The 16,144-nt window shown below is 39.8% G+C and overlaps 2 protein-coding genes across 3 annotated transcripts in view; both read right to left on the reverse strand.

Moving 5' to 3' along the window:
- The window catches only part of clptm1 (CLPTM1 regulator of GABA type A receptor forward trafficking), a 36,344-nt gene extending 28,456 nt beyond the window's left edge, over nucleotides 1-7,888 (reverse strand). For both annotated transcript variants that reach the window (XR_005608111.1, XM_031744016.2), the window contains exons 1-2: nucleotides 7,736-7,888; nucleotides 3,016-3,152 (exon numbers count right to left, since the gene is read on the reverse strand). Coding sequence is in view for 1 of the 2 variants with exons in the window: in XM_031744016.2 (XP_031599876.1) it covers nucleotides 3,016-3,152; nucleotides 7,736-7,786 (188 nt within the window). In the remaining variant the exon portion in view is untranslated. The remainder of the gene's footprint in view (nucleotides 1-3,015; nucleotides 3,153-7,735) is intronic.
- A 1,330-nt stretch (nucleotides 7,889-9,218) lies between these two features.
- tbcb (tubulin folding cofactor B) lies at nucleotides 9,219-15,589 on the reverse strand. The gene is made up of 7 exons (XM_031743997.2): nucleotides 15,422-15,589; nucleotides 14,887-15,042; nucleotides 14,588-14,731; nucleotides 12,772-12,868; nucleotides 12,306-12,497; nucleotides 11,176-11,248; nucleotides 9,219-11,076 (listed from the first exon to the last, which is right to left on the reverse strand). The coding sequence occupies exons 2-7, from the start codon at nucleotides 15,004-15,006 to the stop codon at nucleotides 10,962-10,964; spliced, it is 741 nt and encodes a 246-aa protein (XP_031599857.1). The 5' UTR covers nucleotides 15,007-15,042; nucleotides 15,422-15,589; the 3' UTR covers nucleotides 9,219-10,961.
- Between the last annotated feature and the right edge of the window lie 555 nt (nucleotides 15,590-16,144).

The raw sequence follows: 16,144 nt of genomic DNA on the forward strand, positions 1-16,144 counted from the left end.
TGTTGTACAGTATTTGTCTCTGCCCTTACGTTCAGTAAACGTTTCGTTTGTGTTAAAGAGTTGTCTGGGGTCGTTTCTTTACTACCGGTTAAGTTTAACGTGTGTGGTAGAAGTATCGGATTTTGTACTCGGTATCGGCAAGTACTCAGATCCAAGTATCGGTATCGGATCGGTTTGAAAAAATTGGTATCGTTGCATCCCTAGATGTGACCATTTTCATTTTTTCCTTGACCCACCATATACTAAAACGCACTTACAGAGAAAAGTGAAATCATTATTTTTGCTGAAGTAGAGCAAATGGGTTGTTTTTATTGCACTTGCGATCTTACAACCACTGGAAACAGTAACATAAATTAAGAAACCTTATATACCTTCATAGCACTCGTGTTTCCAAATCATGATCCTGAAATGTGTTCAAATATTCAATGCCAAAGATTTTAACTGAAGGGTTTTAACTGATTAATGCAATATAATCTTCTTAATCTCATAAATGGGCCTCTTCTTCTGCTTGAGCAGTTGCCAAAGGTAGGAAAAGCAGCCAAAGCCTGTTATTCAAACAAGGTGCCAAAAAAGTACTACTCTGGTCCAGCTCTTTTTTTTCTTTTTCTTTTTTAAATGAGCACTAACCCTAATGTACCGTACATTTTTATTATACAGGAACATTTCAAAAAATGTAAAACTGCTAAAGAGTGTAAAACGATACTGAAATCAAAGCTGAGATCCTCCACAGCTGGGTAATGGCCCTCAGACAGCCACAACCATTTATGCTAGCCATTACAGCACAGGTACCCACCATAAAAAGCACCTTGAGACAACGGTTGTTGTGAATTGGCTTTATGTAAATCAAACTGAACTGATATTCCTACAAAGCTCTCACACTCAGAGTAAGTCAACTATTAATTTGACTATAGAAGAAAGAAATAAAAAATGCTGCACACTTCATAACATGTACTAAGTTTTAGTGATCATGCATATATGGATTTTACCTCATTTACAAACTTTGGACCAAAAAGTCATAAAAAAAAATAAAAATAAAATCATGCAGTCAGGAGGAAACTTACTGAAAAGCCTGCTGCAAAATTTCTGACTGTTACAAAGGTCACTGTGAGAGATTAGTCAATTATACTGTCATAAAATTGTTAAGGAAGTCAACACGTTGCTCCTCGATCCATAATGCATCTTTCACAATGTGCATGATGTAACTGCAAAGGAGGTAGTAATTTCTAGGGAAAGAAATAAAACTGGCAGTGCCAACCAAAGCAGTATGGACAGCCTATTTTGTGTTACTCCACCTCACCTAGCTACTAGGGGTGCAACAATACTCGTATCGATATTGAACCGTTCGATACAGTGCTTTCGGTTCGGTACGCATATGTATCGAACAATACAAAACGTTTAATTTATTTTGTCAACTTTTCTTCTGACGATGCTGTCTGTGTTGAGCGCTCAGTGGATCTGCGTTCGACTACTCCGCCTAGGCTGCACTGTCAAGTGCAGATCCACTGAGCGCAGCACAAGCTAGCAAGACAGAAGCTAAGCTCGTTGCAACATGGCAATTGAGCCTCCCCCACCCTCATTCAGATCTGGCGTTTGGAACTATCTTGGTTTTCATGTGAAGCATGACCCTGATGGTAAGTGTGTCATGGACAAAAGTAAAACAGTATGTCGGATGTGCCACGCAATGCTCAATTGGTGGGAACTAGTGCGTTAGCGCAGTTAGCTTGTTAACGTGTTGACACCGTCCAGCCTCACGCACGGGGCGATCTGTGGTAACTCATTAACGGAGATTTGCCGCGTTATGGCGTTAATGTCATTTTAACGAGATCAACGCTGACAGCACTAGTGGGAACACAACGAATATGACTGCACATTTACGCCGACATCATCCTAGTGCAAAGACAAGTGGAAGCAGACAAAAACAACAAGCACGCATGCTACAAACTTTACCCGAGTCATTTAGACAGCCGTCAGCACATGATTCTCCTTATGGGGACCTGATATGTTTAATATGCTGCTGAGAATATACCCCAGAAGAAGCGTATAGTATAGCTTTTATTTTGGAAAGAGTCATTTCTCTGTAATAAACTCTCTTTTCCAAAGATGAGTGATTTCTCGAGCAGATAGATTTTTTAATTATTTTGTTGTTTCAGCAACATTAAATTTAAAAACTGTACTTTTGAGTTAAAATATACATTTATAATTTTAATAAATGACAAATTAAAAAGGCATGAACATTTTTTTGTATCGAAAAAATATCGAACCGTGACACCAAAGTATCGAATCGAACCGAACCGTGAATTTTGTGTATCGTTGCACCCCTACTAGCTACAGCAGCAACATCAGTGGTAGCAGGTAACTAACTAAACAGCTTGTGGAGTGCCCTGTGCTCATAGTGGCAGAAGATTTTAACATGGGAGTCTGGCATTAGGCAAGGTCTACACTTTACGTGTCCGCTATAGGTTCGCTTGTGTACCAATGACAAATTTCGTCAGCTCAAAATTCTGTGCGGACGTCCCCATGCACGCCTGTTTTGTTGGATACACATGCTCCCCATGTGACAGACTTTAAGCGGACATCAAAGACGGATAACAGGAATGACTACTCGGACGTCACGTCTCCATCTGTCCGTGACCATATCCACAACAGAGTATAATTTAGTTTTTAGTGGCCTTGAATAAAGTTCAATTCCTGGTTTGAATTATTGTTTCAGTCCCGCTGTGTGTGAGACAGTATTTGGAAAGACACAATGATCCATCACTGGTTTCCTCTTAATTATTTATGCTGCACACACAAAAAAAAAACCCACAATGGAACTAAACAATGTAGACCACAAACTTTACAGTTAACTCCAGCAGCAGCTCACACTTTCATTATTACCTTACCATTTACATTCACTCTGACACCACTGTGGCATAACACATTTGGTTGGTCATTAAACTCACAGCATCAGAGCGAATGCTTATCTGTGGGCTGGCTTTGTGCTGGTAAACAGAAGAAAAAAATGCAATAACTCACCTGAAGAGAACTCCTTTAATGACCTGCCATGCATTAGGAGCTTGCTGTTGCTGCTGTTGCTGTTGAGGGTCCTGTGCATTTCCAGCTGTCTGCACAGTCTGGCCATCTGTTGTTGCAGCAGTCCCATTGCTGCTCACCTGAAATAAAACATATGCACAGGGTCAAAGAAAGTCACAAAGATGACGCAGCAATGGCACAATGTAAGAAAGAATGTTAAAAATAAAGAGCTTCATTGGCAGTAAAAATATCCAGAGAAGCCAATGTACTTTCCTAAAAGCCTAAAGTGGTGATATGATTTATTCAAGAATTCTTCCTCAATCTGCAGCCAAAACAAAGAACATACAGTACGATGTAGTGCAGCTGTAAAGACTAAAAGGTGCAGTTAAGGTGACAAACCGCAGTTCTTCTGGGTCTTTTATTACATGGCCTTAAGAGTAAACTACACCTCGACCTTTGCATTTTAACTTTTTAAATAAGAACGGCAGATTTGTCGCTCGCTGATGCACTTAAATCTTAATAGCAAGTAACAAACATGAAAGACCTGAAAACAAACAGCTGTTTAAGCAAAGGATCCCCAGTTTGATACTGGGAGGAGAAAATTCCCTTTGGGCTTGGGTTAGGAAAGCCTTTGGCATTTAAAAAAAAAAAAAATCAAAATCAAACATGCAGAGATACTCCCTGTGATGACCCCCGTGTGAATAACAGAGCAGCTAAAAGCAGCTACATAACAAACAAAACCTCTGCTACAAAATAAACATCACTTCAAAAAAAAAAAAAAAACCCAACAACTAATATTGACACATCCCTATTTACCTATTGTGACCTGTTGACCTAACAGAGCAGGAGAGTCAAACTCATTTTAGCTTATGAGCCACACACAGCCCAATCTGATCTCAAGTGGGTCAGATCAGTATTACTTATATGGGAAAAAACAAACACCCCTCTAAATTTCTCTCTTTTAATAAAGAGTCTTAAAACATTCCCATTTTTATATTTAATGAACCACCATTTACAAAATCCTATGGCACACCTGATTTTGCATGAAGACAAACCATTTTGGGAACCCCTAGTTTCAAAACCTCTCATAACAGTGTCAGCATGATTATGCAACTTCCCTTGGTTTCAGTGAAATCTGTCATACATTTGCCCTTTAATTCAATTTTTTCCCAAGTTTCTCCATGTCCATGTAACCCCCACCACCCCTGTGGCAAGGCCACCCTCAATTCAAGTGACACAATAGACAAGCACATGCCAAGTCATGAGACTCATTCACTATCTAAACATCTAATCTCCCCTGTTGTCACCAACCAGCAGTCAGCCAGCAGAAACAAAACATGACTTGAGGCAAAAAAAAATGTTTTATGTTTAAACAGATTACCATCAGTTTTGGCTCGGAATTTGCAAACAGAAAATTTTTAAAGTTTTTGTTAAAACACTGACCTAACGACATCATAACCAGACCGTTTCAAGGACACGGATTGGCTCAAAATAGGTCCTTTCATCCTCAGTGCCCAGTACTTTTCCTGCTGCGTTAAAATAGAAACAATTCGCTAAACAGACAAGGATCTTAGAGTCCTGATGGGATCAACATAATAACCATTACACAGATAGATCACTCGATAACCTGTTTTTATTGTTGAGCCTCTCTCTTCCAGCTTAGGATAATCATTTACAATTTACACCCTCTGAAACAAAGATTAACAATTAACCACCTATTCTGGGTTCACAGTAGATCATTCATTTATCACCGAGTCTAACATTAAGCACTCACATAAGTCAACTGTTCACAGGCTCTGGTAATGTGTCTCTAACATGGTGACATTATCTCCTACATGCCAGCTCAAACAATGCAGTATATCAGTATTAGGACAATAACACACTCTGTACATCACCACAGTGGTTTTTATATCAAACAATCAACATGTGATTAAAGGGCAGACTTTAGTGCCTTAATTCAAGGGGTTTCACAAAGATACCATGCTAACTATTTCGGTAATACAGCCATTTTTATACATAGTTCCCCAGAGGCTCAGAGCCTCAACGTAAGTGGACAGTTGACTGATAAGCAGCTGCACCAGATGAGGCCTGTTCCCTCATTTATTCTGTGATAAAGTCAGCAGATAAAGGACGTGGGGTTGATATACAAGTGTTGAACTTGTATATAGTAGCTGCATACTAGAACTCTCAATGCAGATGCATGTAAAGGAGGACAAGGTGAAAAATGACACATGTATAAATAACTAACTTTAAAAAAACACACACACACACACACACACACACACACACACACACACACACACACACACACACACACACACACAAGCCTATGGCAAAACTCTCCCTGCACTGAAATCTGGGATGGTACAGCAGGATGTGCTCAAAGTTTTTCTGTTTTCTTTTGACCACCTTGGCCTGTGATACATTTCATTCAATCACTGCTGCCTAAAGTCCCTAATGTTTAGGTATGTAGTACTTATCAAAGCAGCACACACAAATACCGAATCCAAGGTTACCAGAGAGTCAAACCGAGAGCATCACTCTGACACTTCACTCTTCTCTTCCCTCCTCCAACCCCCAAACAGTATACCCTGCTTCCACCTCTTCCCCAGGTAATTGCTGTAACCGTACCCAGCCCTCCATATCGTATAAATCTAATGGTACTTCCTCAAACCACTTTCCAGATTTTTATGGTCCAAACCCATGGTCAACTATCTAAGGGGCTACTGGGCTGACTAGCCTGGAGCTAAACAACAAGCTGGCATACAGAAACCTTCTCTGGATTGGACCAGAGGTTGGTTGGTTGGTTGACTGGCTGGCCCCCGGTACACATCAACAGTTCTCAATCGGGTCACTGGTTGACGTTCCTCTCATCACTTTTTCTATGTACTAACAACTGCATACAGCTAGCACCCTACAGAGATGCTCCCAGACATCTGCCCCCATCAAAGTCACTCAGATCCTCACACTTTTTATTCCTTCTTTCAACAAACTTATTTTAGGAGCTCACTGTTCACTCACTGACAAGATAATCAGTGTTATTAACTCATCAGTAATCCCCCCCACCCCCCCTCCATTACAAGTAATTCAATCAACAGATTCACCTAGTAGTGGACCTCAAGAGGCCCATTAGGGCTCACTCTAAAAACACCAGCACATTTATCCTGACAGAGCAATTTTATTACAGAAGAAACACTTGGTGCATGCGTTACCCTTGCCCTAGTTTCTGACATATGTGTATTCACATTGAATTTGAAGCACAGAGGAAAGCTTTTTTTTCTCTCTCTTTGACAGAAAACATGTAGCAAAAGATGACAATACAGATACACAGTAATTTTTATTTGGAATCAGGCAGCATGGTAGTACAGTGGTTAGCACTGTGGCGTAACAGGAAGATGCACCTTGGCCACCTGGGGTCTCTCTGTGTTGAGTTTGCATTGCCTGCGGTTAAATTAATTGGTGATTCTTTGCAATAGGCATGTGTGGTTCTATGTCTCTCTGTATTAGCCTTACAATACACTGTCGATCTGCCTGTCACCCTGTGACTGATTGGAGCAGGTCATCTGGAGCTGGTGGTTTGATCCCTGGCTGCTCCACTCTGCGTTCAAACGTATCTTTGGGCAAGATACTGAACCCTGAGTTACTGACAATGCATTCATCAAGGAGAGTAGAATATAAGAACTATAGCTATATAAGAACCAGTACATTTCCCATTTTACCCCCAGTGCTGGCCCCAGCACTGGGGGTAAAATGGGTAAAATCTCAGCTATGTAACTGTACTCCATAGACAATACATTCGTTGCCATCAATGCTTTAGATTTAATCATAAAAAGCCAATCATTGACTGTGTCAGTCTTCAATAGAGAATGGATACGCATTTACAATCTTTACAGTCATGCTCGTGTATTCAGTATTTGTGTCACTACACATTTTTGAGGATTGAGCAAACGGAAGAGTAATGTTTAGCCATCTAAAAAGAAAGCGATGATTCACAATGACCTCTAGCAGCTTGTGATAAGCATTTGCGACTCTGGAAAATAACTGCTAGCTACTGCCCTCATTAAGACTCCAGTGCTAACAAGACAATTTTAGGAGCATTTTTCATGGTTGGCTAAATTTGACGACGGCTACACCTGATTCATTCACTCTGTCCGTGTTAACAAGCTCTCAGGTGAACAGGATGTTTATATATATTTTTTTTCTTTTTTTCTTTAGGGGATTTCGAAAATGCACCTCGAGTCAAAAGTTTTCTTTAAATATCCAAGTAGACAGTAGCTGGAAGGATTTAGCATGAGGTGAGAAATATGCGAGAGGTGCTTGAGACTGGCCTTGTTAGGCAAGACAAGCTGCGTTGTTCAGGTTCAGGCCTTGTGATAAGCTAACTGACACACGCCAGCACTCACTCGGCTCACATCAGCCCACCGGCAGTCGGTTAATTACCGAGTCCGTTGGAGGTTACCGTGTGATTTCAAGTGAGATTTCAACTTCAACATCGGCCTTCTCGCCGCTTACCGTCGGGATTTCTCTACATATCGTTAGCTGCAGGAGGGGGGTCGTTTTAAAACCACCCGGCACTGACAACGTCACTGTGGCTCGTGTATCGACTGTGATCACGTTTAAATGTCAGCGCCCCCCCACAGGCGAGCTTCACACAAACCAACAAACTCCTTCTGCCTCGCGCATTAAAAGTGAAAAAGCCAATAACGGTGTCATTCATTTTTACCTCGCCGTTGCTCACGGTAGCTTTGGTTGCTCCGCTCTCCTGCGTCGCCATCTTTCTTCGTCTCTACAAGCGCACCACACTGCTGGCTGGGAAACTGCGCGTAATCTCGCGAGAAGACTGTAGTTACGTCTTCAGAGAAGTGATCGAAAATGCGGTGAATAAAAAGTCAGGTGATCTTTTTTTGGGCAGGGCCGGCGAAACCCCGTGACACACTTCGTCAAGAATCTTCGATCATGTAACAATAAAATGAAAAAAAAATAAAAAATAAATATATATATATATAAAAAATTATTTTATCACCTAATGAATGCCTTAGTAGATTTTTTTTTATGGTAGTTATATGGAAGTTTATTTCCGAAAGTGGGGGGGGGATAAAGACTTGCTATCAAACAAGGCTAAATTTCGGGTTATTATCGCAAAGTTTGGACTGCTGAGAAAATAACTCCAATTAAGAAAATAGAAAATAGTGAAAATAAACATTTTTTAGAAAAGGAGTTTAAATTTTGAATTGCTAATCAGCAAAAAGTACACCAAAATAAAACCTTGCTTCTCATCATTGGCGTTATCTTTCTACTCATCCATAGTTCTCACAGGTGTTGCATATAACCCCTCTCATTGGGTCATAGCCATTAATTACATGCTGTCAGTCCTTGTCCATGTATGCCTTATTATAGCTTCTCAGTCCATTTGTCATACTGTTAAGCTGGGGGATTTCCAAGTCAGTATGGCTTTATTTATGTATCTCTTGCTTAAAGTGAGTTTGGGTAGCATGGGAGTTTAGCCCAAAGATCCTTAGCAGAGCTGGGACTTGAAACCCTGACCTACTGTTCCAAAGAGAGCAATGTTGTCACTACGCTATCCAGCTGGGTACAGGTGGAGATAGATACCACGGATGTCAAAACACAATAACTCCTTGCAATGCATGGATATCTCCATCTGAAGTCCTGCACCCTGAGGCTCTGTGAGTAGCAGAAAGAGGGAGAGTGAGGATTAGTGAATGTCGGAGCCATGATCCAGGAGGAAACACAGAGCAGGAACAATCACTGAAGGACAAACCCCTGTATGGGATGTTCTATTGACATATAGAAGAAGTGACTCACATCAAGAAATCCCACTAATGGCTAGAAAAAGCCTAAAGGACAGCACAGAGGCTCTGATGATGGCAGCGTAAGAACAGGGTCTAAGCCCCAGATTTATAGAGGCAGGAGTCTAGCACAGCTGACAGCTGATAAGTTGCAGACTGTGCAAAGATGCAGCACATAGTACCAGGATGGAGGATAAAAGCTGAGCTGGCGTACACTGAAAGGCAAAAACAAGTGGCCAGAGGTCCCGATGAGAGACACAATTGAGAAAATATAGTACCAGGGGCTGAAGGAAGAACTGATGTGAGTCGAGTGAGTTTCTTTTGCCTGGAGAAGCTGTAAAACAAAATGGAAAACAGATGAAAACATATGATAAAAAATGAATATTACTGCAAATCAAATAGATTCACTCACTTTAATAAGCTATAAGTGTACTGGTAAACACTTCTCATTTCTAATCATTACGCTTTGGCACATAACACCAGTACCTCAGATAGACACAGATTTTAAGGAAAAGAGAAAACACTTGGACAATTTTCCATGTGTGACATTTCCTTAAAAAGACTTTTACATTTGTTCTATAAGCAATAGAGGACAAAGACATGAAGAGGTTTTGATCAGTAACATAAAACAAAGCATAAATAAGGCCATTTGAAACACAGTCCAAGAGTGAGTGTTGTGTTTTAACTTGATGGCCTTCGAGTATGTACGATCAAAATGCATCTGAAGGTACTTTGTACACTTCACAAAAACAATTGGTAACTGTGCTACAGGCGGTAATCATAACCAGGTTTATTTCAGAGTTTACTCAAGCATGAATCGATACATAATGAAAGGTTTAGAACCAAAGCTGACTCATTAACATTTAAATAATTTCCTCTGGGACTAATAAAGTATTGTGATTCTGATGTTCTCTGTGAAATTTAACATGCTGTGTTTACATTAAACTGCAGCAATTAAAGACTTGAAAATAGGCTGAATTAAGTCACAGAAATAAGTGAGCAATCACTGGTCACTAGGGGGGAAAAAATGCATTCTCCATCACCAACCACCCACCCAATGAAAAGTTGAATTTCAGTGATTTAGCGGTTGCTCGAAGTCATATTTTTGGGGTTGCCAATGGGTCGCTGGCTGGTCTGTAGGCATGTGTGACTGGAGCTTTAAGTAAATTCAGATTGCTCAGTGAAGAAAATAGTAAAACTGAGCCTCATCAAATTTTAAATTTGAAAGCTCTTTTAGTTCAGTGGTTCAACACACGCATGATACATTCAAGTGCACAAATTTAATGTTTAACAAGAAGAATTGTGTCACAGAAAAATAAATGGAAATTACATTTTATCTTTACTCTGAAAGCTAAAATCTGGACTGTTGCACATCCTACTTCCAAACAAAAATAACGAATTGAACTTTTAAAGAAAAAGAAAAAACATCGACCCTTGCACACTTTGGCACAAAAATTTCAGGCACGGTTTGTCTATGAGGAAATTTTTAACTGCAAAGTACAACAAAAAAGAGCAGGAAATATATCTGGTGAGATGGGATCTACTGTTTCTTCCTCTTCTGCCAAAATCCTTGTGAGTCAGACATTAAATTTGCCAGCGAGCAAGAATCTTAAGCGACAGGAAGAAAAAGCACCTCGGGTTTAACTCACTTATACAAAGTTAGTAACACAATGCCGCTTTTTATCTTAGTGTCAAAGTGTGGCTGGGTGAATTTTCTTACCAGCAACTCAGTCTTTAAACCAAAAAAAAAAAAAAATGCAAAGACTACAGATAACTAAACAGTTATATACAATAATCTTTGTACACCATGACATTTACTAAACATGAGAACAAAAATAAAGTACAATTACAGGAAGCGCTATGAATTGAACAGAAGTGTTTGTAGTAAGGAACAAACAACAGAAACCTTCATTTTGCTGCAAAAAAAAAAAAGAAAAAGAAAAACATCCCCAACCTTATGAAATGCCTGTTGGTACGAGAACCCAAAAATCTGTCAAGTTACTGAGAAAGTGCTTTAGGATCATGCCTTCCAGAGAAGCACAGGCAAAACAATTCTAATTTGCCACACTAAAATGACGCGCCATCTTCTCTGCTTGGTGAATGGATAAAGGTGCGAGGTTGGGGCAGAAAAACTGTGCAGTCCTAGATCTCGTCTAAACCGTAGTCCTCCTCAGGGAAATCCCCCACAGTCACACTCAGGGGCTTCACAAACGCACCGTATTTGTTCTCGCACTCAAAGTACTGCTTCCCTTCAACACTACAGAGATACAATAAACAAGGCAGAGTCAAAAATAAGGACCAGCGTCACTGAAACTGTGAATTATTTAAAAACAAAGCCAGAAAAAGGCCCTCTTACGTTCCATTGTGTTTGCCCAGTGGTTCATCATACTTCACACCCACCCAGTAGCCTGGCTTGAAATCTGTTGTTCCTGCAAGAAATGCAACACTTATTGAGCTCTAGCCGAGCTTATTAGGAAGACTTTGACTTCACAATAATGATATTATAAGAAAAAAGAAGTGCAAACCCCCACCAAAGCAGCTCACTCTCTGGGAAGTATTTACTTTTAAGAAACAAGCATTTTATTTTCATAGAAGTTTGTAGTGCAGTAAAAATAACACATTTTGGGGTCAACTTGAAAGAAAGGCAGATGTGAAATGTAAGAGTGAGGTCAGAGGTCAAACATGACATAATATTTTAAATCTTCATATGGTACTTGCTATAGTTTGACAATACACACCAGACTTGTCATAGTTATAAGCCTTCTTGTCAATTATCAACCAACAAAGATGATAATCATTAAGTTAACCTTGAAGACCTTGGCAGATGTCAGTTTTAATGGATTCTCAACATGACCCCCCTCTACACCACTACGAAGTTTTAGAAGAATTCATTCAAAACTTTTAAAGCCATGTACAGACAGAAAGAATGGCACGCATGGAAATGCTAACAACAGCATAACCTCTTTGGGGACCTTATTGAAGTTAACTGTAACTATAAAGTTAGCAAACTACCTAAACTGAATCACTTTTATTTGCTATGTTTTTGGAGGGTGACACTTGGCGATAGTACTCAGGTAAAGCTGCTTTCAAACTAAACTAGAACATGTTCACCTCACAGGAAATGTAATTAGATTTTCTAGGCAGACTTAAAACTTGCTAATAAAATAGATTAAACAAAACAGTAGGGTTAGGTTAATTGGACAGACAGCTGGGATAGGCTCCAGAGCCCCCCGCGACACTGAAAAGGATAAGCGGAATCGAATGGATGGATGGATGGATGGATAAACAAAACACACAGAATCCAAACGTGATATTTAGCGTACTAAAAAAACCCAACTTTGTCCTCCACTGACGTCACAGATTTGGGAACGGGCCTTAGATAAATCACAGCAAAGTCTGCTCTGCAGGACAGAAAATCCTCAGCAGCACAGGGTTTACACTAATGTCCTACACAAAGTAAACCAGCTCAGCTTTATCCACACTTACCAACATACATGACTGTGCCAAGCTTCGTGGGCTGACCGGGGACCTGCACTTTGCAGCGGCCGCCAACTGCAATGGCATCGGCAGCAGCCTTCTGCTCCTCTTCCCATGCAGCATTCTCCGCCTTTTTCTTGGCCATTTCTTCCTCATTGAAGCGACCCACACGTTGCTTCTTCATAAATGACCTGGCTGTGTCTGAAGGAAATACACAGTTTGTGATAAATGCAAAGCTCTTCAAATCAGACTGAAGTCTATTCATCTTCATTCTCATGAAGTAAGTCATCCACATTGGAACTAGCTATCAATAGTTAGCATAAAAAAATAAACAGAACAAGCGCAGAATGCGACTAACGATCATGGACATACTTCTCAATCAGCTGACTTATTCACCAAACATCTTTAACATAAATTCATCCTCTTGATTTATTTAATACAAAAAGAAAAGACACTTAAGAGAGGCAGTTTGTACCTGTTCTCTTATCATAAGCATCATCCGGGAGCTCAAATTTCTCCACTTTGGAAACATCAGTGAATTCGCCCATCTGCCCGCCACTTCTATCAACAACCTGTAAGAGAAACAAGACGAAAGACAGGCAATTATTAAGTCACGCTGTTGTAGACACAACAGCCAATAAAAGCCACCAGAACTTTAGCTTTTAGCAACTTAGATGTGATCTTTTGTTTGTTGTTGTTAGTGTGGTAATTGTAACATTATTGTTGTTTAACAATGCATCAGTTTTACACTTAGTGGACAATTTAAGGGAGTGCTAGTGTATTTAAATGGAAAAGATTATTACCTTTTCAATCATTAAAACACTATCTGCACAGCAGAGTTTTTTTTTGGACATCAAAGTTTCTGGATGCATGCAGAGTGAATAGATTTGGGATTCAGAGACTTAACTAAAAACCCCATTCAATGCCAGAAAAGGATGCTCTATCCCAATATATTCAACTGTGTTGTTAAACCAGAATCGTGTAGTGCCAATGTTACGATGCTGAAATGTAAACCAGTTTAGTCTAGTCGTAGGAATTAAAGGATTTTTGTCTAAAGTAAATATAGAAAACCCCACATTTGCAGTGATTTCTTCATTTGTTGCATATTTGTTACATTTACACGTTCATCAACAAATTATATTAGACAAACATAACCCGAGTACATACGAATGGCTTTTAAATGATGTCCACAATAAACACGTTGCTTAGTGCACTGGCTCGAGTCTTGGTCCTTGTGAAGCTCTCCCAAGTTCTTGCATCAACTTCTCTTGACATTAATTTACTTAAACTCAAAATTAAATATTCCAATATGAGATTTCTGATTGTCACAAGCTATAAGCCATAATCAACAAAATTATAATAATAAAATAAAATAAATGCCGCAAAACGTTTCTCTTTACATGTAATGATAATAGATGTTTAATTTTTGAAATAATTTACAGAAGCAATTAACTTTACCATGATGTTCTAATTTTTTTGATACATCAGTACATGAGTTTCAGATGACTGGATTATACTTAATTTATTGTACTGCAGTTGAATCTGCTTTCTGAGGTATTTCCCTACAAGAGTCCACGGAGAGCAGTTTCCAAACTCCCAACTGCACAGTGCTTGACATAGATGACACTGCGTATCAGTTCAATGGTGACTTGTTGACAAATGGGCCTGAATAGGGAAGGAACTGATATCGGAGTTCATCGGGGACAGGAGATGCAATCCAAAGAGTATCTGGATTGGATACTTTTCATTGTTTTTAAAAACTTGGTTTCCCTTCTGCTTTGTGTATGTTGCAACACTCTTCTCTGTGGCTGGCTAACAGACCAACAGCAGCACAATCAAGACTGGCCTACAGACTTGTTGTACTTTTGACACTGACCCATCAACAACAGATAGACAGTCCAGAGCTCCCCACACACTACCACAGCTGAATCTCCATTAAAGAATCAGACAGTAATCCATTACGTGACCTCATATACATGCTTAAAAACAAAGTGGTATAATTCTGACTGATGTTAGAAGTTTTGTAGTGAGCACATTATTGTTCTAAATTTTATATAAATCCTCTCAGAGTAAACATTTAAAGCTGAAAGCGGATCATTCAGCCAGCAGATGTCATTATGTCTCTCTCTGTGATAGCAACTTTGACAGATAGCACCCCAGATGGCAGGAGGACCTGCATGTTCAATTCAAGTGAAATAAACTAAAAACCTGTCTCACCCTGTATTTACTCCAACATCACAGTGATCTGAGCCACAGTATTACAAGAAGCTCCCAACAGAGCTGGGACATACGTGTATTCTGCAGTCGTCATCCACAGGATACGATCCTAGCAGAGCTTCATTCTCATCCATTTTTTGCAGGAACTTGTCAGAGATGCTGAATAACTCCAGGTCCATGCAGGAGGTCGGTGCACCCACAATCATCTCCAATTTTCCCTGAATGCAACGTTGCAAATAGTTCATGTAACACAAAAGAGGTGACGTTGTCAATGAATATGTCATTTCAATATCAAAAGATATGTTAACAAAGAGAAAACCCAACAACAGACCCATCCTTGAGGGTTTTAGAGGTGCGCTGTATGCCGTCTCACCTTCAGTTCTGCTATACTGATCCCTCTGTTGAACCTGCGCTGCACCTCGAAGGAGGAGAGGGTGCTTGTTAAGCGCACATTCACCGTGGGATTGGTTATTACTGTCACTCCGCTGTCCATTTTCCTGTCTCCTTGTACTCAGGTATTAATCAAACACTGAAAACAGGAATAAAAAATAACGTGACCAATTCAGCCAACGGGACTGAAGCTCATACGCCATCTCATAGCTGCAAACAAATTTAAGTCAATAGTCAAACAACCACAAAGACTTCCAAACAACTGCTCCTTTTCCACCGATAGTAGCTACTTAAGCCCGTTCTCTGATATTAATCCTGTTTGAAGTTAAATTTTACATCTATGTTTGGTCTCTCGTGTTTATTCGTCATATTAGCTGTGATCGTATAATTTTAAATAACCCTTTTTTAGCTGTGTAGTTTAGAGTAGCTAGCTACGTTAGCCACTGGGCGGCTAGCAGAGTCACGTTGGACTCACTCGGGACCCTCAGACAGACGGCAAGGTTGCCATAATTACTTACAAATTATGTATATTTTCCTCGATGGTGCTGAAAAAGGACTTTGATCTTTGTATCTACAATTAACCGGAAGTATTCATGACTACTTGATTATAATAGCAGTGAAAATGGTGCATGTAGCGTAGATCTGTGGGTTTGCCAGAAAATTATAACCTCAATTCCTGCTACGCCCAACTCTGGAAGGTTCCATCCGCCTCCAAACTGGAACAAGACCAATCACAACGTAGGAAAGAGAAAATTTAACCAATAGCATTACGATACGAAGAAACAGACCGTCAAGACCCGCCTATTGACCGATAGATTGGCACAAATGGTGGCCAATCATTCGTCAGGAGTAAAATACGACCATTGAAATATCCACATAGTGGCGCTGAAGTCCAAACTAAACCATGTAGAAGACTAAGCTGGAAACTTTCTCCTTATTATGGATTTGTTTTAAAATATTTTTTTAAGACACAGTATTCGTAAAGTTTGATTTTAAGCACTACGCTCTATTATACAATTTCTACCCTATTGCTATGTCATACTTTATCGACTAACAAAGAAATCTCCCCTGATAAAAGCCAGATATGTAGTGAGTAAATTAAAGCACAGACAGAAAAGAGAAGTGTCAAAAAACCTGAAAGCTTCAAGAAAACATGGGGGGGGGGGGGCTATGAATGAGACCATGCAAAGCAGCATGGTCTCATTCATAGCTCATTTGCAAGTCATATTATAAAATACACT

Source organism: Oreochromis aureus, linkage group 14 (genome assembly GCF_013358895.1).
Source record: "Oreochromis aureus strain Israel breed Guangdong linkage group 14, ZZ_aureus, whole genome shotgun sequence".
NCBI classification, from domain to species: Eukaryota; Metazoa; Chordata; class Actinopteri; order Cichliformes; family Cichlidae; genus Oreochromis; species Oreochromis aureus.